Source organism: Nannospalax galili, unplaced genomic scaffold (assembly GCF_000622305.1).
Source record: "Nannospalax galili isolate Female #2095 unplaced genomic scaffold, S.galili_v1.0 scaffold777, whole genome shotgun sequence".
Classification (NCBI taxonomy): domain Eukaryota; kingdom Metazoa; phylum Chordata; class Mammalia; order Rodentia; family Spalacidae; genus Nannospalax; species Nannospalax galili.
Window position 1 is genome coordinate 3,158,319 of NW_008341810.1, and position 23,488 is coordinate 3,181,806.

At 42.2% G+C, this 23,488-nt stretch overlaps 1 protein-coding gene across 1 annotated transcript in view; it reads right to left on the reverse strand.

Moving 5' to 3' along the window:
* Nucleotides 1-16,617, reverse strand: part of Dhx15 (DEAH-box helicase 15) — a 39,459-nt gene extending 22,842 nt beyond the window's left edge. The window contains exons 1-3 of the mRNA XM_008837327.1: nucleotides 16,364-16,617; nucleotides 9,320-9,755; nucleotides 7,043-7,236 (exon numbers count right to left, since the gene is read on the reverse strand). Of these exons, the coding sequence (XP_008835549.1) occupies nucleotides 7,043-7,236; nucleotides 9,320-9,755; nucleotides 16,364-16,434 (701 nt within the window). The 5' untranslated portion in view covers nucleotides 16,435-16,617. The remainder of the gene's footprint in view (nucleotides 1-7,042; nucleotides 7,237-9,319; nucleotides 9,756-16,363) is intronic.
* Nucleotides 16,618-23,488: the final 6,871 nt, after the last annotated feature.

Genomic DNA, 23,488 nt, shown 5'->3' on the forward strand with positions numbered 1-23,488 from the left:
TGGAGTTCTACAAAGGACTCAGATGAATGTGTGTATGTGTATATATATATATACATATATACACACATATATACATATATATTAATGCTGAAAATAATTAAGGCAGGTCTGTAAGTCTTCTACTTACACTGAGCTTCTATTAAAGAAGCGCTTACCCACTGCGGTGGTTATCTTGATTACTGTAAATTTGATGGGCTTTAGAATCATTATGGAAACAAATTTCTGGATCTTTAATAAGCGTGTTTCCAGAAACTTTTAAGTATAGAGGGAAAACCCACTCTGTGGGAGGCACCATCCCGTGGGCTAGGAGTCCCAGATGAGAAACCAGCTGAGCGCTGGCAGACTTCTGCTTTTTTAAATGGACACATTCACCAGTTGTCTCACATTTGTGACCCCAGGCCTTCCTTCCAATGATGGAACTGCATCCCTCCATAAACTTAAGTCAAAATACATCCTTTCTCCCTATGTTGCTTCTTGTCCGATACACCTACAGAACAAGTTTCTATGTAGTATTTTCTTTAAAGTTTATAGTGAATCAACACTTCTGAAAGACACTCTGATCTTTTGAAATTTGTCTTCCGCCTTGGGGAATTGGTTTCAAGACCAAGTAAATACCAGAATCTGTAGATGCTCTGGTCTCATTAATTAGCCTAGCATGTAACCTATGAACATGTTTCCATATTACTTTGGTTTCTAGATGATATGTAATACCTAATTATAAAGCAAATGTTAAGCATACAGAGTTAGATTTTTTAAGGAACAACAAGAGAAAAACCTAAGTTTAATTCAAACACCAATTTTTTTCTAGATTATTTTCAATTTGCCACCGGCTAAATTCACACATGCCAAATGAATTTATTTTAGTTTCCTGAACCACCCAGCTCCTTACTGTCTTAAGTGTGTTCTGCTAGGGTCTACTAAATACTTTTGGATTCCCATTCATATTCTTGCCTAGAGACTGTCCACCCTTTTTGAAATTAAAAGATTTCTATAGACTTTATGATCCAGTTTGTGTAAAAAGCATTTTTTGTTCAGATCTTACCTCCATCAAGCTTTACAAGGGGCAGTTTATTACTCAAATCCAAGACTGTTTATCTTTTTCCCTATCAAATATTTCAATCTTGTCCTCTTGTTTTTACCTTTTCTGGCTTTAGCAGCATGATACACACACACACACACACACACACACACACACACACACACACCCACACCCACACACAAAAAAAAAGACATGTCAGAATAGTCTCACAACAGCCCGGTCTACCAAGCAAACAACTTTCTATTTCCTAAATTAATCAGTCTTGTAATTGAGGTGAATCGGATAACCAAAATAGATTCCGGATGAGGGGCAAATTTTGTAATTATCACTGGTCCACCATAGCCTGCTTCAAGAAGTTTTGCCAAAGAGATGGTACCTTCATGAATGATCTACCTACTATTTTTTTAGAATTATGCTCAATATTAACCCAAACTCTAAAATGTCGCAAATTTCACATTCCGGCTTCTTCTTTAACTTTCTCAGATAAAGGGGGAAGGGGAAAAATAAAAGAGGCAAAGTTCTACTGGGCGTGCCACCTTTGATCAGATGGATCTCTGTGAATTCAAGGCCAGCCTTGTCTACATGAGTTTCAGGACAGCTGGGGCTAGTCTGTCTGAGAGACCAAAAAAAAAAAAAGCCAAGTTCTATGTGCAGGGTAAGCATACGGAAATCAAGCACAAATCCTGTTTCCTAAGATTTTATGGTTCAGTCAACAGAGATTCAAACATGCTAAACATGATCATTTATATTCTGGCCATAAAGTAGTTCTTTATTAGCTTAAAAGTCATCTGGCATAAAAATGTTAACTTAAGAGCTGGAGAGATGGCTCAGTGGTCAGAACACTGGGTCTTCTTGCAGAAGACCCGGGTTCAAATCCCAGCACCCATATGTCAGTTAACAACTGTCCGTAACACCAGTCCCAACCAACAGCCTCTTCTGACCTGCACGGGCATTGCACGACATGGGTGCACCTACCTACATGCAGGCAATACATGCATACACATAAACTAAATTTTTTAAAAAATGCTACCTTAAAACAAACTGGTCTAATATTTAATAAACAACAAGAAAAAAAAAATCCTACACTTCTTTCTCAAGTAAAAAAAAACAGGCAAAACAACTCAATAGTAAAGGCACTTGCCTCCAAGCCCGACAACCTGACTTAAAGCCCCAGGGTAAAGGGGGGAGAACCTAAGTTGTCTTCTGACCCACTGACTGACCAACTTATACACACACACAAGAACACAGGAGCACACAGACACTATATATATATATATATATATATATATATATATATGTGTGTGTATGTGTGTGTATATATATATATATATGTATATGTATATATATTGATGCTTAAAAGTTTCCTCTTAAGGAAAAAAAGAAGAATGTTGCTAACCCAATATTCCTGAAATTCTTACCCTGTACCCAATCCCTCTGTCTATCACTTACAACTGTGTCCTATACTTAAATTCTAACTTTCCAGGGCCATGATACAGTTCATTCATAGGACACTTGCTGGGTTAGGTCCAACATCAAAAAAATCCAATTTCTCTCTTTTTTTTTTTTAAATATAAACCCCATGTTCTGTTTCAGATGCCTGATCCAATCTTGCTTTTGAGATATGTACCAGACTTACTTTTTGCTACTAGACTGCCCAACAAAAGCACTGAGTAAATATTAATTGGTAAATAATAGGATTTCCTCAGTATTAAGCTACTTTTTATATATTTTATTTTTATGTGTGTGTGCGTATTGCCTGCATGTAGGTTAAGTGCACCCGTGCCATGCAATGCCTGCGGAAGACAGAAGAGGCTGTTGGATCCCCTGGAACTAGAGTTCCGGACAGCTACTAGTTGCCATGTGGGTGGTGGGATTATAAACCACTTAGTCTGGCATGGTGGTGTATGCCTTTAATCCCAGGCACTTGGAAGAGGCAGGCAGATCTGAGTTCTAGGCCAGCTTGGTCTATATAGGTGTTCCAAGCCCACCAGCACTACATAGTGAGACCCTGTCTCAAACTCTACCCCACTCCCCAAATTAGCAACTTTCCCACTACAACTGGGTATTTAAGCAAAATCTAAATCAAAACAGATGAAAATCTAGACCAATACACAATCAAAAATACTTTGAAAGTACTGTTGGTACTTTACAGGGACAACTTTAAACACACAAAAATGTAGTCTAAAACTATGCAATTCTGAGACCTTAATTAAGCAGAATCTTCAAGCTGGGCATGGTTGCACACAACTTTACTTCCAGCACTAGGGAGGAAGAGGAAAAGGAAGCCAGATCTGAGTTGGAGACTAGCCAGGACTACAGTGAGACCTTATCTCAAAAAAAAAAAAAGCCTTCAAAAATTAGTCCTCTTTAATATTCTTTTGTAATGAAATTAAAAAATTCACTTGCCTATACAAGGGGCACATAAGCAGTTTATTTCTATATATGATATAGCTAATAGAGGGTAAAAAGCTGACAGATTATGTACTCTTCCTACCCAATTAGACACAAAACTACTAATCAGTTTATTAAGGCTGTAGTTGGTTTCAGTATCTGGGTTTTCAAATTTAGTTGATACATGGTCATACCAAATATATACCAAATATACACAGGCATTCTTTACAATACTGCCTGGTGAAGCAGTCCTAGCAATTAAAACCACAGATAGCTAGTTTTTTTCCAATTAAATAGGAAAGAGTTACAGTGCAAACTTTTCTTTCCTTGAAGGTAATGGGAAAAGGTAATGTACCCCCCTTTACTAGTATTAGTTAAAACAACAGATTAGTTTTAGCTCTTGAACAAAACTCCAATAAACTTACCTTATCTGGAATAATTTTCCCAGAGCTTAATTATAACCTCTGGGAATTGCTTCATAATTAAATATTGTAACTCGCCAAAACAAAACTTCACTCTGAACTATAACACCATTCTGTCACTCCCTATTCACTGAACCAAAGTAGTCTTTCACAAGGACTCATCTTTTGAAAGCCTACCCTTCCTCTACTTCTACACACAGTATTAATACTACACGTAACTTTCTCAATTCTCAATTTCCAAATTCTGATCTCTCCCCTGTAACAGAGGAAGAAAAAATGTTACATAATGAATCAGTCAGAACATTCCTACTACAGTTGAAGAAAAATTTGTCCTTTGTTGTTCAATGAAAATTAAGGTTTAATTAAAAAATAATCAAAGATAAGCTGACTTAAGTATTCTGAAGTTTGAACTGATATTAAGAAAGTAAAGACATTACATTTGCCTAGGGGATATGAGAGCCTTTGGATTTTCTCCAAGGTCTAGGACCTCTCCAGCTTACGTGTATTTGGCTAGGTTTACAGTACCAGACATGAGTTTCCTCCCACTGAATGGGCTTTAAGTCCAATTAGGCAGCTGATGATTGCCCCCAAGAGTGCCACTATTGCACCAATGTAGTTTGCTGTGTTGGTCATTGAGGTGGTTTTTAAGCCTTGATGCTGGGGTTGATGTTCTCCCTTATCAGCTTCTATGCTCTCCAAAGCTATGAGAGTTAGCCTTCAGGGGAAGTGGCTTCCAGATCAGTTCCAACTCTACTGCACCAAGTCCTGTGTCCAAAGTACATCCTGTCTTCAGCAATAGGATCTTACCTTCAAGTTCTGGGAAGCAATCAAGGACTGTGCCAAGAGTCTGTGTAAATTTTGGGAGTCCCTTGGATTACCCTGGTCAACAACTCAAAGTAGTCATTTCTTACTATGTGTAAAACATGGATCCTTAAATTTACAGACACGAATCCCAATTACCACTCATAAAAGTAGCTTCTTTTTCAACTGAGATTATTACAGTTATACCACTGGTCACATGCAGAGATTCTCTGTGAACTGCCCAAGCCTAAGTGGCACATCTAAGATGCCATCTCTACACCTAAGACTCACAGAACATAGAACAAGGGATGAAAAGAACACTAATACATCTTTCACTTCTCATCAATGAAGCTCCCTCATGCAGCAGAGGGCCAAAAACAAAAAGCAGAGAATAAGTTGGTAGAGTGTAGGTCCTTGGACAGGACTCCTATATTGAGGTCCACCCACCCAGGTCTCAGGGACCACTGCAGAAGAGAGGGGCGGAAAGATTTCAAGAGGCAGGGAGGAAGTGCATGGTCATACACAAATAGTTCTTTTCTACAGGTGCCTGGGACTATTCTCATACAAATTTACAGCAATGGTGTCAGCATGTACCAAGACCCATGCAAACTTAGGCAGACAAAAACCCAGCACCGAACTATGGAAAGGAACAGCAAGACTCTATCTTAGTCAACTATTTGGCAGTTGATTACTGCTGGGTGAGGAAGAGCTGATCTTGAAGGGAGACTCCAGATAGGCTGACTAAACCCTGGTGGATGAACTTGCACTGAGGGACATCTCAGGACACTAACTTTACTAATAGGCCTTAATCCAAATGACAGAATGTATGAACTCCAGTGGGGGGGCTATGAGAGGGTGTCAAAGTTGATTTTATGTATGAAATACACAAAAATTCAATCAATTTATTAATAAAAAAAAAAGAGAGAGAAAGACAAGGTTTTGCCTGCATGGTGGTTCATGCCTTTAATCCCAGCCTGATCCACACAGTAAGTTCCAGGCCAATTTTGGCTACAGAGAGACCCTGTCTCAAAAAAGACCAAAAACAAAAAAGAAAGTAAATACAAAGTTCTAACAAATACACTGCCACAAACTAGAAAAAAGATCACTAGAGCACCTGGATATTTTGATTAAGAATTGTTTTTTAAATATGACACACTTTAAGAATGAGAGACACTGTGCCAGGAGTGGTAGCGCACACCTTTAATCCCAGCACTTGGGAGGCAGAGGGAGGAGGATCTTTGTGAGTTCGAGGCCATCCAGGACAGCTGGGGCTACAGGGAGACCCTGTCTCAAAAAGACCAAAAAAGGAAAGAGACACACTAAATATTTAAAGACAAATTACATTCTACTTAGGATGCTTCAAAATGAGCAAAAATGCTCAGATAAGGATGAAACTAAAATGGCTGAAAGATAGGTAATTTTATAGACAACAGTCTCACAGTACTTTCCTACTTCTGCATACATTTGAAAATGTCAAACCTAATCAGAACTCTCATTTGTTACAGTGTATCACCACAGGTTCACATAACTGACCACTTCACATTGTGTTCTAAACTCTTTAAAATACACTCACAGAAATTGAGTCATAACAAAGAGTTATTGCTAAAACTGGTTTAAACGTCCTACAAATCCAAGTAAATACAAACAAGAGAAAGATTATTTGTCAGGCAATACATATATCACTTATTCAGACTTCAACTAGAAGAAAAAAACTGGGTAAGTAAAAGCTAGGCTCAATCTGGTCATGTGCACTTAAACTATAAACAACCAGCCCTTGCCGGGCATGGTGGTACATGCCGCATACCCCTAATCCCAGCACTTGGGAAAGAGAGACAGGTGGATCTCTTTTGAGTTCCAAGCCAGCCTGGTCTACCTAAGAGTTCCAGGCCAGTTGAGGCTATAGGGAACACCCCCTACCCCCAAAAAAGGGCATCGCAAATACATTACAGAAGAAGTTTCCTTCTTTCAATTCATCAAGCACACCAAGAGCTGCATTGTTAAAAGTTCCCTTACCCCCAAATATATCACAACCCACCTACACATCTACATATCATTCATTCTAAATGCAGCCATCTTTAACTAGTAAGCTTTACTCTTCTACCACATTTAACTGATCAAAGAACCTCTACTAAAAGTCCGTATTTTATGATATTAGTAATATTTCACAGAAAGCATAGCACACAAAGTAACTAAAATCTGACCTTTGAACTTTAATTTCTACTCAACAGCTAAATACATTACTACCAAGAGTAAGACTCGATATTAAAGGTTACCTAGAAAGTCTTAGACAGTCCATTTCAGTCTACTCTACAACTGGTAACTCCACTAGTAAATCTCAACTTGTAGTTAAGTCAGAGAAACGTGTCCATTTTAACAACACAGCACTTACTTAAGAATGGTTTTTGCACTACTGCAGTCTTCAAATCGAATGGAGTAGCCAACTTCCTGGCCCAACATCACATCCATCTCATCAGCAACTCTCTGAGCCACACTCATGGCAGCTACCCTCCTGGGTTGGGTACAGGCAACTCCTCGTTTCGGGCCTGGCAATGATCGCATATATTCCACACACCACTGTGGTATCTATGAAATAATTTCACGTTTTAATTATTTGTATTCTGCCTGCATAAAAAAATATATTTATCAAGTACTTTATCTCATTCTGATAACTTAAAATTCAATTAGACAAACAATTATTTATAACTCAACTCAGGCTTAGAATAAGATGAACTCTTTAAGCTGGATGGGGTCATATAAACACTGACCTATAAGATGGTTAGAATCCTGAGTGGACATAAATTCTGTGACATTCATAAAAGCTCTTTCATGTGGTTTTTTTTTTTTAAGACTGCAACATAGCAAATTAAAAGTCTGAGCTCTTAACACCAACATTAAGCTTAATAAGTTTCCTATTTTGGTTGCCTTTAACTTTAAAAAATGAAATAAACTGGTTTGTAACACATAATTTTTAAAAAGAAAAATCATAAACCAAGTTTGATGGTACATGCCTATAATTACAGGCTGAGGCAGAGGAGCAAATTGGAGGCCAACCTGGACTACATAATAAGATCTCATTTCAAAAAAAGTAAAAGGGCTGGGAATACAGCTCAGTGGTAGGGCGACTGCCAAACAGTATACTCAATCAACATTTATTCCACGTACATAAACATGAAAAATATGCCAATAGAAAATAACATCTCTGCATATAAAGATGGGCAATTGTTAAACTTCAATGTTTTCCTGAATTTTCCAATTTTTCTACAATAGTCAGGGATTTTTATTATCAAACCAAATTCTTTAAATTTATTCAGGTTAGAACAAAAAAGGTTAATAACCTTACTCCAGTTCAGCAAGAAAATGCTATAAAATTACAAATACAGGGCTGGAGATAGCACAGTGGTTAAGAGCACTGTCTGTTCTTGCAGAGGACCTGGGTTCAATTCCTAGCACCTACATGGAGGCTAACAACTGTCTGTAACTCCAGTTCCTAAGGATCCAACACCCTCTTCTGACCTCCACAGGCATTGCCCAACCCGGGTACACTTATACACATTAAAAAAAAAAAAAAACCCACACCAGGTGTGGTGGCGCATGCCTTTAATCCCAGCACTCAGGAGACGGAGGCAGGGGAGTCTTCATGAGTTCCAGGTCAGCTAGAGCCACAGGAAGGCTGTCTCAAAAAGAACCCCCCCAAAAATTATATATATAATATATATAAATACAATTTCTCACCTATCAGATTCCCCTAAATTCAGTAGCCCAATCTAAAAGCTTCCCTCATACATGCTTATAGCTGGTATGTTCCCTATGCAAAGAAGGCTATTTGGGAACATGGATTACAACAATTCCCACTTCTGTAAACATACTTGCCCCTAAAAGCGATTAAAAATCAGTGTAGGGCCAAGTAGGGTAGTGCAGTGGGTAAAGGCACTTGCCCCTAAGCCTGACAACCAGAGTTCTATCACCAGCTTATGGTGGTAGGACAGAACTGATTTTCTCAAGCTGTCCTGTGGCATGTACACACCCATATACATCAGGCAGAAAGAAATGCAATAAAAATAGAGTACATATCTATCATCAGGGGTCTAGTAAAATAATGGCAGCGAAGGTCCTAAGATTTCCTGCCTACCTTGCAGCACTTCTACTTTTTAAGGAGTTGTTTCTGCGGTTTTGTTCTGTTTATTTAAAACAGGGTCTCCCTGTAGCCCCAGCTTGCCTGAACTCCCTATGTAGACCCCACTGGCCTTGGGCCCCCAAGTATTGTGATTAAAATCGTATGACGCCACAACGATCACTTCTACTTTTTGAACATTTATGAGTTCAAATTTAATAGAAACAATTAACTACTCCTATGATTCAGATTTCTCTACCCAAGCATTAGAAAACTTTGTACCCCTAACTGTACTGCCCCAGGGTTAAAGTGGGTTGGAAATTATCCTTGCCATGGTTAATGTATCAAGATGAGAAAAAAAAGGCAGTTATTTTCTTGTACTGACTCAAGAAAATTAAGCACTGTAGGAATCTCACTCTGAGAGTCCCTAAAAAGTGCTAGTCATTAAAGTACAAGACAAGCAAAATAATGGAAACTGACCACCAGGACCCAGTAAGCAGCATTCGGTAAGCTTAAACATTAGTAAAATATTTACTGTGGTATACAATAACTCACCTGTGTTGTTTTACCAGACCCAGTTTCACCAACCAGTACAAATGACTGATGCCTAACAAGAATATCTGTAAACCTATCCTTGTATTCCCAAACAGGGAGCTGAAGTCGTTTCTTTAGAATATCATAGTATCGAGGAGTATGTGGTAAGTTGGTAAATGGGTTAATGCACTGTGGAAGTGACGTGTGTCCTGCGTGTCCAGTGTGTGTTGAATGGGCAGAATGTGTAGAATGTGTTGAATGAGCCGAGTGGGTTGAGTGAGCTGAATGGGAAGCTTTCAAAGGTGGTAACCCGGCACTGATAAGCATGGCGTTGGTGGAAGCACGCAATTCCTTTTCCTTTTCTTTCTCCCTCTCCCGTTCTCTATCTCCTCTATCACGCTCTCGATCTCGGTCTTTAGATCGATCCTCACGATCCCGATCTCGATCCCGGTCTTTCCTAGAAATACAAAAATTTAGAAATCAGATTCTGAGTTTTTAAAACAATGTTCATAGAAGCATTACAGTCCCAAGAGCATAAATGTATTAATCTCAATGGATTATATAACTACCAGAAATAATCAAGGATTCTTCATTCACCACCATAAATACCTCTTCTTTACTAGATAATATTCCATCTTTCTAAAACTTTTAACATGACCGAAAGAATAACTGAGCTACAGGTCAGGGAGATGACTCAGCTGGTTTACTACCAACCAATCTGAGGCCAATCCCCAGGACCTACAAGGAGAAAACTGACTTAAGTGTTCCTCTGACCTCTACCTGGAGGCTCTAGACATACACACAGAAACAAAATTTAAGTAAGAGCCTGCAGCATGATGGCACACACCTTTAGTCCCAGGACTCGGGAGGCAGAGGTTAGGTGGGTCTCTGTGAGATAGAGGCGGCCTGAGTGAGTTCCAGGCCTACTGAGGCTATAAGGAGACCCTGTCTCAAAAGACCAAAAATAAGTTAATTAAAATGAAATATAAAAAAAAATTTTAAGCCGGACACAGTAGTACATGCCTTTAAGCACTGGGAGGCAGAGGTAGGTAGATCTCTGAAATAGAAGGCAGTGTGGTCTACATAGCAAGTTCCAGCTCAGCCAGGGCTACCTAGTGAGACCCTGTCTCAAATTTTTTTTAATGAACTACAATTAAAAACCTTTCCTTCTGCCAGGCATGGTGGTGTACGCCTTTAATCCCAGCACTTGGGCAGAGGCAGGTGGATCCTCTGTGAGTTCAAAGCCAGCCTGTTCTATAGAGCGATTTCCAGGCAGCTGGAGCTATAGGGAGACCCTGTCTCAAGAAGACCAAAAAATAAAATAAAATAAAATAAAAACCTTTCCTTCTAAAACTTTTTCCTTCTTAGAGACTGCATGTAATCAGTCTGCAGTTGGGTAGGTGAGAAAAAGAGCCAAAGTAGAAGAAGCTTCTTATCTTCTCCAGATTCTCCTCAGCTTATATGAAAGGTATTTTTTAAACTTTGTATCATAGCACTAAATAAAAAGCATAATTCAATATAATATACGTAATTGCAAGTAATAAACATAAATTATAGAATTATGGGTGGCTTTATTTTCTAGTACTTGAGTCTTGATTTTGCTGAGTATATCTAAGAAAAACTAAAAAACATTTATTCCTTTGCATTTAACTTTATAGTAACAGCTTAAAAGAAAATGAAAGTACACTATAAACCTATGTACCTTGGTCAACCATACAATGATGAAACAGTCAAATTAAAAACAAACTTCACAGTATGAAGTTTTACAAAATTACAAGGAGCTGGAGAGACAGGTCAGCAGTTAAGAGCACTGGCTGTTCTGGCACAAGACCTGGGTTCAATTCCCAGCACCCACATGGTCACTAACAACCATCTGTAATTCCAGTTCCAGGGGATCCAACGCCCTCTTCTGACTTCTGCAGGCACTGCACCTACCTACATACAAGCAAGACACTCATGCACATAAAATGAATAACAAAAATATTGTAAAAGCAGTCACTTTACTGAACTTTGGCCAATTTTAAGTAGTCATTTCTGATACAAACACTTTTAGAGATACTAGAAATAGTCCTAATGCAGTAATGTTAAAATAGTCTATGCTAAGAAAGATGACAAACATCATGGCTTTGCGTTGCATCTGAAAGTGATTTCTGAGCACCTGGTGGTGGAAATAATCTGTTTATCCACTCTACTCTAGTTTACTTCAGACTGACTCCTACAGCAGACAAAGTTACTGGGACACAAGACTAAGGAGTCAACATGGAAGCCAACCCCTACCTAACCCTGCCACAGCTCCTTATTTCCAAGCAAAGTTCATTTCATGGGAGCCAAGTATCAGAAAAGGAAACATTCACTCTCCCTAACCATCCAATAGCTGAGCAGCAGTAACTCCCTTGAGCAGAACACAGCTAAAATGTTAACTAAACACACCATGCGTGAGAATGGCTCAATCGCAAGACTGATCAGTTTATATCCGATCTTATTCTTCATATAGTATAATCCATGCAGACCAATTCACAGGGGAGGAAAGTCTTACTAGACATGGAGCTTCTCTTCTTTCATCCCAATGTTCATCCACTACAGAATTATAGACCGTACAAGATAAAATTGAATGAAGCCTCACGTCACCCCAAATCAAAGGTAAATATAGTAAAGCATAACTTAATGAACATAAAATGAAGTCTCATAATTCAAAACTTGACTCAGTCTATATCTGAAATACATACTACCAACCATCAGCTTTCCTTTTCTCATTCCGCCTCTAGTCTAGGTATCCCTTAACTAAGTAGACATTTCTATTACCCCAAAATGTGAAGAAGCAGTTTACAAAGCAAAGTAAGAAGGGTTGTAAGCCTCAAATGGTTCAAAGACAGCTCAGGCCTATAATCCCAGCTACTTTGGAGATCTAGTCAGGAACAGAAAATTTCAAGTTCAAAACCTGCCTGAGCAACAACGTTACAACTACAAAGGGCTGGGGATACAGTCCAGTGAAGAGTACTTGCCCAGCACGTCACAGTCCAGAGTTCACTCCACAGAAATATCATGGTACATAGAGCTAGAGAGAACCTTTGAAGAAGTGGCTGGGGAGATGGGCAGGTGTATTTGCCATGACTGTCAGAAAACCTGAGTTCAACTTCGTAGCCCTCATAGCTATGTGACTAAGAGCAGCACCAGTGGGGTAGAGAGAAGATTGAACCTAGGAGCTTGCTGGCCAGCCAGACTGCAACAAGCTGCAGGTTGGAAGATCGTTTCAAAAAATAAGGTGGAGAGGGCAACAGAGAACTTGGCTGTCCATCTACCTCCTCTGGCCTCCCCATGTGTACCCAGGAGCACAAGCACACCCACCTCCCAAATAAAACAAAAAGGACTCGTTTGTACTTATCACTTCATTTATGATAGGAGAAAACTCCGTGTCGTTCCCTCCCACCCTTGCAAAAAAAGAAAAAAAAAAAAAAAAACCCTAATGCACATCTTCCATACTTACAGTACATCACCAAGTTCTTAAGCTATGGACCTAACTTTCCAAAGTTACAAAACTTGGGAGAACAAGCTTCAATGAGCAAGAAATGGATTACAATGCACCTTTAAACTGGAGTATTATCCAGTCAACGAAAACAGGAACCTATCTGTGGTTAATAACATGAGTGAAAAACATCAAAGCAAATGCACATCTTCCATACTTACAGTACATCACCAAGTTCTTAAGCTATGGACCTAACTTTCCAAAGTTACAAAACTTGGGAGAACAAGCTTCAATGAGCAAGAAATGGATTACAATGCACCTTTAAACTGGAGTATTATCCAGTCAACGAAAACAGGAACCTATCTGTGGTTAATAACATGAGTGAAAAACATCAAAGCATACAATGACACACTGCAAGAACTCACCGACAGTGTTACAGTTCATATTCAGGAATCTGCACAGACCTTAAAATTGTCAAAGTGTTCTCCAAAGAACAGGAATGAAGATTTGGGGGAATTTATTTGCTGTTTTTTTTCTTTATACCTATGTGTAGAGACATTTGTTTTCTACTAGTCAAATTGTTTAACCTCATCTACCACGTAGGACTATAGTGAAAATGTGTTCATACATGTAAAATACCTAAAACAGAGTCAGGTACAGTATGTACTCTGTATGTGTGGAGCATATTAACGAATGCTTTACTCTTCTGCAACTAAGAGTTCTGATCAGGAATATTGCAAACTGTTAAGAGTAATGTCCTTATCTTCCAAAAGAGTTTCTTTGAAAGCCCAGGAGATGGCTTAATGGATAAAGGCACTAGCTAGCAAAACTGAGGATTTGCGTTTACCCCTGGACACCCATGGTAGAGAGAAACAACTCCCTCCAAGATGTCTTCTTACTTCCAAACCCACAGCGTGTCATACATGCCCCATCCCCTACATACACACAAGGATACTGGAGAGATGGGCTGGTGGTATACAACAGCAGGGCTGACAAAATGGACACGCCTAAATATACTTAGCACTTTAAATATACTTAGCACTTTAAAAAAGGACAGGATCCCTGGCAGTCAAGTGTGTTAAAATTATCAAGTAGGAAAAGAAAAACCTCAATCACAAATATGGTAAACTGACAAAGGAAATCCATGGCATTCAGAGCTGGGTATGAGGCAGAGACAGGTGGCTCTCTGAGTTAGAGGGCAGCCTGGGAATTCCAGGCCAGCTGGGGCTATAGGAGACTCTGTCTCCAAATAAATAAATATTAAAATATACAGCGGCTGGGTGTGGCGGCACACACCTTTAATCCCAGCACTCGGAGGCAGAGGCAGGCGGATCTCTGTGAGTTCAAGGCCAGCTTGGTCTACATAGTGTGTTCCAGGACAGCTGGGGCTACAGGGAGACTGTCTCAAAAAGACCCCCCCGCCCCCCCCCCAATATATATATAGCAAAGAACCCAGAGAAATCAGTGTAAAAGCTGGCCACCAGAATTTCTACGAAGTTAAGGAAATCACTTTTATACAAATTAACTCTACTTACAAAAGCAGCAACAAATATTTAAAGGCTACCATGGCAGACCCAAAAAGTACATTTTTACCAAGGGTATCTTTACCCACAAAAAAATAAAGAAAAAAAACAAAACAAAACCCAGAACCACCACATATGGAGCTGTGCTCACACAGAAACCACTGAGTGAATTCTCTCCCAGCATTTGTTCCAATCTGACCTCAGGAAGGAAATGGTTCACCTTAGCCAATGACAAGTAATTTGTTTTACCCTCACAGAAATTCAGAACCAAGGGCTCTCCACTTAACCACCCCAATATAAATGTCATTAAAACAGACTGCAACAACTCCTAAGGACAGTACTAGACTATGTATTGAAAATGGCAGGGCTCTAGAGCCAGCTATAAATTAAGGAAAGACAGCAGTGTCGATTCTGCGGTCCCTTTTCCTCTTTCCTCGGAGAATATATGCTTCAAACTTGTTTCTAGCTCTAAGCCACTGTGACATGGAGCTGAAACACACTAATGTCTGTTTGAAGGGGGCAGTGTAAAAGCCTGTCTTGTGATGGGATTGTATTATTACAATGCCTAGTATTGTGAGCTTTAAAAAAAAATCTACAAAATTAAAACATGACAAACCCGCTTTCCATGTTCAAAGATGAAAGCATCAGAGATGGCTCAACGGTTAAAAGTACTTACTGCTCTGGCAGAGGACCCGAGTTCGGTTCCTGGCACCTGCATGAGAGCTCACAACCACCTCTTAACACCATTTCCAGGGTTCAGACACCCTCTTTTGGCCTTGTAGGAACTGCACCCAAGTGGTACGTACACACACATAGACACAGGCAAGACACTCATAAAATTTTAAGGAAAAAACAACAAAAAAACACCCTAACCTGACCTACTCTACACTAACGTTCAACAGACTACCTAGAAATCTATCCCAAAGGCCTCTGGGTGAACACTCAATAACAGATGATTGATTGGACAGCAAATCGGTGTTACAGGACACAATAACAAAATCATGCAGCTGATTTGGATATTCGAACTTTTGTGGATTTTCGTTGGGGGGGGGGTTGTTTTGAGAAAGATCTCCCTGCACCTCAGCTGGTCTGGAACTAGCTATTAGACCAGGGTGGCCTGGATCCCAGAGATGCGCCTGCCTCTGCCTCCCAAGTGCTGGGATTAAGAAGGTACGCGACAGCACCCGGTCGATTTTTTTTTTTTTGATCACTCAGAGATCGTTGTACCTAAATAGTGAACAAATAAAAGAGACCCAAAAAAAAAGTGTATTGGGAAAAAAGTGGGCTGGGAAAGGAGTATGTACCTTACATGTATGAAAATCGTGGAAGAAAAAATTTGAAAAAAGGTAATTTTGACAGTTACCAGATCGCCTCGCCTTTGGGGAAAGCTTGAGGAAAAGAAACAACTCTCTCCAACACCACGAATCTGTGTAAGCATTTCTCAGCTTGCACGTGGGCGGGATTTGAATCCCAAAATCTTTCTTGAAGTGTTTTAAAAGCGAGTTTAAGGAGATTGGGAGAAAATAATAGAAAATAAAAGCTTTTTCAGGGATGGGGGAGGAATATGTCCTTCCACTCCTTCCCCAGATATGCTCAACAAGGCCGATCTTCTGCAAAGCAGGAAATGCAGGAGATGGCGGGAGCGCAGGCGGAGGGCGGAAGTTCGCCGCTGCCTCCCAGCCACTGACTCCAGGCACCACCGCCCGCCGTCTCCCGCCAAACCTTCCGCGCAGGAGCCTGGCAGCCCCGCGGCGGCCTCCGAGCCTCACTTTCTCCCGGCAGGCCGCCGCCGCCACGCGCTGTGCTTCTGCCCCGCCGCCGCCCAGGCCCGCCCGCTGCCCCGTGCCCTTGGAGGCCGGGCCCGGCCACTCTCCCCGGTTCTCGGCGTCACTCGAGCACCGAGGCCTCACGGCCCGCACCTCACCCCCGCCGCCCGCGGCCTCATGGTTATCACAGGCCTCTCGGCTCACCTCAGGCTGCCGGGCCGCCGGAGGCAGACAAAGACTCGGCCTGCACCGCCCGCTCCCCGCCACCAAGCCAACAAAGCCCTAGCGGCGGCCGCGCGCCGGCCTGCCTTACCCATCGGTCCCCGCACGCTTCTTGCCGGAGGGGTAGTCTTCCCCCAGGTCCAACCGATGCCGCTTGGACATCCTCGCACTCCTCGAGCCGGCGCTTAGGAAGGAAAGAAGAGAGACGCCGGCGGCCGGGACTACGACGGCTGTTCAACTCGCAGGGACCCCCACCCCTCCCGCCACCACAGCCCGCTCCGTGCGGCCCGAACCTGGAGCTAAAATGGCGGCCGCGACGAGGGCTGGGCCTACGCGCGCGCCCCCGCGGCGGGCGTACAGAGCGTGCACGCCCCTCGGAGGCGGGAACTCCAGTCCTGCCAGCTGCGGGATTGGCCGGTGCCTCTGGGCCCCGGCTCTTCCGGTGTCCCCGGCCGTGCGCGGGTCTGAGCGGCTGCTCGGGCGGGAAGAAGCCTTCTGCCCTTACTCCAGAGTTGACCTAGCGCTCGCCTTTTATTCCAACCCTAGGGGAGGAGAGGCAGACCTAGTCCTGCCTGGCGAGGAGCCGCACGCCTTTGATCCTAGGATTCGGGAGGTGGAGGCTGGTGGTTCCAGACCAGCTGTGCTAAAACAAAACCCTGTCTCAAAAACAAACAAAAAGCCTCGTTAGGAAGGCTTCCTCATCTGTGGATTCACCCCAATTTTCAGGACCTGAAACTCAGAAAGGCGGAGAAACCAATAAAGAGCACACAGCTAGCAAGTGGCAGTCACGAGTGGAACACAACTATTTTATAACTCCAGAAGTAGAATTTGCAGCTGGTGAACCAGATGCTCAATTGCAGTGAGAACCGAGATGAGAGTGTTGACTGCCGTGACTCATCTTGCCGATTTTTACCCTGGAACACTCAACGTCTGCTCAAGCTCTAGGTATTTTTATTGGGTGCAGAAAATTGACAGGGTTTCACTGTATTCTCCCGCCTCCTCCTCAGAAAAGTATTCAATTTATTTTGCCTCCTCTTCCAGCTCTTCCTGTCCTCATCCTCTTCCCCACAGGAACATATTTTGCATTTTGGAGTGTTAGCCCTTATTTTCAGAGTGATCCCTGAAAGACTATAGATTGATCACCAAGACTGAAGGAGGTGAATAAATAGCACGGGCACTAGGACTCCCCCTAACAGTAATGGCAAGTTGGTGAGGCAAGGTGACCCTCATGATTTTGTAGGTCCCTCTCTACAGCCTATCAGCTTGCTCAGTTGACTTCATTCTCTGATGAAGTGCAGGAGAAAGAGGTAAGGGCAGGATCTCCTGGTGTCATGACTCTGCTTGGCTGCCCTGACCACTCTACTCTGGATCTTTGCAAATTTTCAGAACTGCACTCTCTAAGATAAATACATCAGAAACACTGCAGATGACAGAAAGCTTTTATTTCTGTAACAAATCCATATTCCAAGTCGATGCAAATGAAAATGAGGATTTTTTTTCTCACTTATAAAAGATCCAGTACCACTTTCTACTCTAAATGGACATTAGCAGTCTATTGGCTTTTGTCAGAGGTCATAATGTATAATTGCTGAATGTGGAAAGGAATTCCCAGCCATCTGCCCTGCTTTACAGAGGAGGGAACCTAAGGCCTAGGTCATGGCCATGTTTACATAGCCAGTGTTAAAATCAAAATCCAGATTACACCAACTATTCCAGTACCAGGATCCTGGTTTCCAGTTTAAGGGATACCAGAAAGTATTCTAAGAATGGAGAAATGCCCAGCATGGTGGTGCACACCTTTAATCCCAGCACTCAGGAGGCAGAGGCAGGCAGATCCCTGTGAGTTTCAGGCCAGCCTTGTCTACATAGCGAGTTCCAGGCCAACTGGGGCTACAGGGAGACTGTCTCAAAAAGACCAAAAAAAGAGAGAGAGAGAGAGAAAGAAGAAATGGTCAGAACTGAATTGAAGGAGGAGATAGTCCTCTGTTAGGCAGATAGCCAGGGGAGGGGTCCCCAGACTAGTTCAGCTATGTTCCAATTACTTTAATTTACATTCAAGATGACCCACTAAGCCTGGGTCAAAAGTACTGGCCCTTTTGGCAGGCTTCCCCACCTGAACACACAGCAGGCCCCCTCAAGAATCAGGAAACAAAGGTCCATAGTCATTCAGGATGTTCTCAGCTCTTTGAGAAAAGAGGCAGAGCTCCAAATGTAAATGACCCATCCTAGAATTTTAGACATTATTTCTGGAGTAAAAAAGAACTACCCACCAAGTCCCCCCACAACTTGCAAGAAACGTTCCCAGAAAGTATTCTCTTGCCTTTACTCTGTTCACAAGACAACTCTCTGATCTGCTATTTGCTCTCTGGTGTGAACTTAACCTCTTGGAACAAATGTCTTATGGACTAACCAGCTCCAGGCCGCAAGTCAGAGGTGTGTCCCAACCTCAACTAATTGATAGTAATAATAGCAAATATAAAACACCATGAACCAGATACTTCTTTGTACATTTTAGCCTATCTCTGTAGCAACTTTGAGTTCAATGCTATGAGTTCACTTGTAACAGGTGAGGAAACTGACGCCCAATACACAAAGAGGCTGAGAATTGTAGCCACAAACACAATTCAACCCAGAATCAATTCAGCCCAAATATGTGCACTTAGCTGCTATACTAGACTGCTGCAGATACATAGACATCCTAACATCACATTTTTCTCCTCAGGTATGGTTATCGAAGATACATTCTTTCAGTCTGACCACCTCTATGCAACCTGACAAGTTTCTCCATTGGTGAAGCGGAAAACTAATTTGCAGCACTTTCAGAAGAGAAGTCAGGAATTGGGTGGATTTGAACCCAGTTTGACTCCAGCCTCACCACTGTTAACTACTCCATTATACCAAAGTTTGTTGAGACTACCTACCCCATGTAGAGAGGATACTAATAGATCAAAGAAAGAATTCCCTCCACCTCTATCTTGATGAAACTGAGTTTATTAGGGTTGCTTACAAAAGTATGGGTGACTAGGGGGCTGGAGAGATGGCTCAGTGGTTAAGAACACTGGTTGTTCTTGCAGAAGAGCCAGGTTCGAATTCCAGCACCCACATCACAGCTAACAACTGTCCATAACTCCAGTCCCAGGGGATCTGACAGCTTCTTCCGTCCTCTGCAGGCACTGCATGACACAGGTACATGTACCTACATGCAGGCAATACTCACATACACATAAAATAAAAATAATTTTTAAAAGTATGGGTGACTAGGGGTTGGGAATTTAGCTCAGTGGTAAACCGCTTTCCTAGCAAGCACAAGGGCCTGGGTTCTGGAAAGAAAAAAAAAAGACAAAAGTATGGGTGACTCAAAGGCAGCTACACCACCGGGAAATACTCCTGGCAACTTATACCATGGACCACCCAATAAAATTAGCACTGGAGTCCTCCTAAGGCATCTCACAAATGCTGTATCACTGGAGTCCCCTGGGCAACTTGCAGGCATCCACACTACTGAAGAGTCCCACTCCTGTTGGCTGTATTCCTCTTTATATTCTTTGGAAGAGAGGGCCTTCTTGAGGATCTTGTGAAGACTCCAGAGCCTCCTCTTCCCTCCAGGATAGATGTTAGTAGGCCCAGTCCTGTGAGGGTCTTGTTTGATCACCACAGCTGCTCTGGTTTAAGACCACAATGGTCATGTCCAACCCAGGGAAGACGGCTACTCTATACTATTACCCGATCTTTAATTAATTTATTCATTGTTCTAGTTTGCTTTTTGTTGCTTTGATAAAAATACTGATCAAAACGAACTTGGGGAGAAGAGTTGATTTCATCTTACAGGCTATAGACCACTATCAAGGGAAGCTAAGGCAGGAACTGAAGGAGGAACTTGGGGCAGAAACTGAAGCAGAGATGACAGAGGAATGATACTTACTAGCTTGCTCTGTCTGCCTTGCTCAGATTTGTTTATACAGTGTAGGCCCACACTGTTCACAGTATCCTCCCAGATCAATTAGCAATTAAGAACATGCCTCACAGACATGGCCACAGGCCATTCCAATCCCAAATTCCTCAATTGTGGCTCCTTCTTCTTATGTGTGTCAAGTTGTTAACTGTAACTTCAACAGATATTTAAAAAATATGTCAGGCACTGTGGCTGGAGAGATGGCTCAGCAGTTAAGAACACTGGTTGTTCTTGCAGAAGACCTGGATTCAAATCCCAGCACCCACATGGCAGCTAACAACTGTCCGTAACTCCAGTTCCAGGGGATCCGACAGCCTCTTCTGTCTTACGCGGGCATTGCACGACACAGGTGTGCTTACCTACATGCAGGCAATACACGCATACACATAAAATAAAAATAATAAATAAAAAATAAAAAATATGTCAGGCATTGAGTTGAGAGAGAAAGAGGCAAGAATAATATAGCCCTGGTTTCTGCCTGTGTAAAACTTGTTGGAAGGGGAAAGACAGCATTAAACAGATAAATGCGTGAAGAACTACTTTGGTAGAGCTGTGGTAAGTACTAAAAATGCCACCTATAGAGAACTGGAGCTGTGAGAATATATAATAAATGGTCTTGATCTGTGTGGAGGCTGAAAGAAGACCCTCTGAGAAAAGAGAATTTTAGATAAAGCCTAAAGGGGGTGTAGTGGTTTGAAAGATGTTCCCCATAGGCTCCAAGTATTTGGACATTTTGTCCCCAGTTTGTGGTGCTGTTTGGGGAGGGTCATGGAATGTTTAGGAGGTATGGCCCTGCTGGAGGAAGCGAGTCACTAGAGGTGGCCTTTGAGAATTCTCAAGTCTTGCCAAATTTCCAGTCTCCCTCTGCTGTGCCTGCTTGAAGGTGTGACTGCTCGATTTTCTGCTCTGGCCACCTCATTCTGCCATGATGGACTCCAACTCTTTGAACTGTAAACTTAATAAAATCTTCCTTCTATAAGTTGCTTTGGCCAGTGTTTTTCTCACAGCAACAGAAAAATAACTAATACGGAGAGAATAGAAAGTGGTCAGGCACAAAAGGAGGAAAACATTTCAAACAGAGGTCCTAAAACATAGAAAGTCATGTGTAGCCATGAGTACAAGAAGATAAGAAAGGTGTGATTCTCCAGGTGCAAAGATAGGCCATATCATACACACCTGCTAAGGATGGACAACTTTATCCTACCTAAAACAACAGCACCAAGACTTAGGTAGAGCAAAATGATCGCTCATGAGGATTCACGGAGATCAGCCTATCAATAGCCCTTTGTGAATTATCTCACGCTCCAAAATGTATAACATTTGTAATAGTTTTCAACATATCCTCTCTATTTAAGAGAGGAGTTACAGATATTACAAGATGTAGTGGCAGCTGCAACTTGCCACCCAAATCTGACTCTGACAATGAGGCATCCTTCAGCAGCTAGAGGACTGCCCAGACTTCAGCCACCAGCTCTTTTCAGGAATGTGCTTGCCTAAAGAAAGTTGCAGTCGTGCTCAAGGGCAGCCAGAATTGCTAGAGGTAGAAAGGTGGGGTCAGGCTGGAGGAACTATGTTACTGGGATCAGGTTCTTTCTAACCCCCTTCTCTCCCCTACCCCCTTTGTATCTCCTGACCCACCATGCTGTCCCCCTCTCTCCATTGCCCCCTCTCTGTCTCCTGACCCACCGTGCTGTCCCCCCTCTCCCTTGCCCCCTCTCTGTCTCCTGACCCACCATGCTGTCCCCCTCTCTCCATTGCCCCCTCTCTGTCTCCTGACCCACCGTGCTGTCCCCCCTCTCCCTTGCCCCCTCTCTGTCTCCTGACCCACCATGCTGTCCCCCTCTCTCCATTGCCCCCTCTCTGTCTCCTGACCCACCATGCTGTCCCCCCTCTCCCTTGCCCCCTCTCTGTCTCCTGCCTCACTGTACTGTAAGCTTCACAATGGTGATGGAGTAAATATGCTGAAACCATGAGCCAAAACAAATCCTTCCACTTTTAAGTTGCCTAAGACAGGTAATTTGTTCGCAAACTTTGGTATCAAAATACTCCTGTATGGGGATGAAACAATGGCTCATCAGTTAAGAGCGCTGGCTGCTCTTGCAGAGGACCCAGGTTTAATCTCAGCACCCACATGGCAGCTAACAACCATCTATAACTCCAGTTCCAGGGTATCCAACGCCTGCCTCTGACCTCTGTGGGCACTCATGACATGGGTGCACTTAAACACATGCAGGCAATGTACACTTGAAATGAAAATAAAAAATAAAGTATTTTTTTTTAAAAAATCCCTTTATATAAGGGGTCTAAAGACTGCATGGGTCTTTGTCCTACTGTCTGCAAGGTTCAGGTTTTCCACAACTGCCTCATTTTTGATAATTTATTAAAATAACTTGCAGAACTCTAGAAAGCAATATACTTATGATTATGGTTTCATTATAGAGGATACAAATCAGAACCTCTGGGCCATTTCCTCGTAGTATCAGGACATGTGGCCCTGCTGGGTCTAAAGACTGCATGGGTCTTTGTCCTACTGTCTGCAAGGTTCAGGTTTTCCACAACTGCCTCATTTTTGATAATTTATTAAAATAACTTGCAGAACTCTAGAAAGCAATATACTTATGATTATGGTTTCATTATAGAGGATACAAATCAGAACCTCTGGGCCATTTCCTCGTAGTATCAGGACATGTGGCCCTGCTGTGAACCAGCATCCTCATAAATCAGGAAGCTCCACTGGGCTTTAGTATATGAAATTTTTTGCCCTACAATATTGGAGCCTAAACCTAGGGCTTTACTCATACTAAGTAAGTGCTGTACTGCTGAGCTGTATTCCCAATGCCGTTTTTACTTTTTATTTTGACACAGATTTTTACTAAGTTGTCTAGGCTGACCTTGAACTCACTTGACAGCTCAGGCAGGCCTTAAATGTGCCATCCTCCTGCCTCAGCCACTTAACTGGGATTACAAATTTTGCCACTAGGTCTCCTGAGTAGCATCTGGATTTTATTTTGGTTTTTTGTTTGTTTGTTTGTTTGTTTGGTCTTTTTGAGACAGGGTCGCCCTGTAGCCCCAGCTGACCTGGAACTCATCACTATGTAGACCAGACTAGCCTTGAACTCATAGAGATCTGTCTGCCTCTGCCTCCCAAGTGCTGGGACTAAAAGTGTGGGCCACCACACACAGCCACCCTGGAATTTTTATTAGAGTTTCATCATGTAGTTATGATTGGCTGTAATACCAGCCCAAGTCTAAACTCAATTTCCA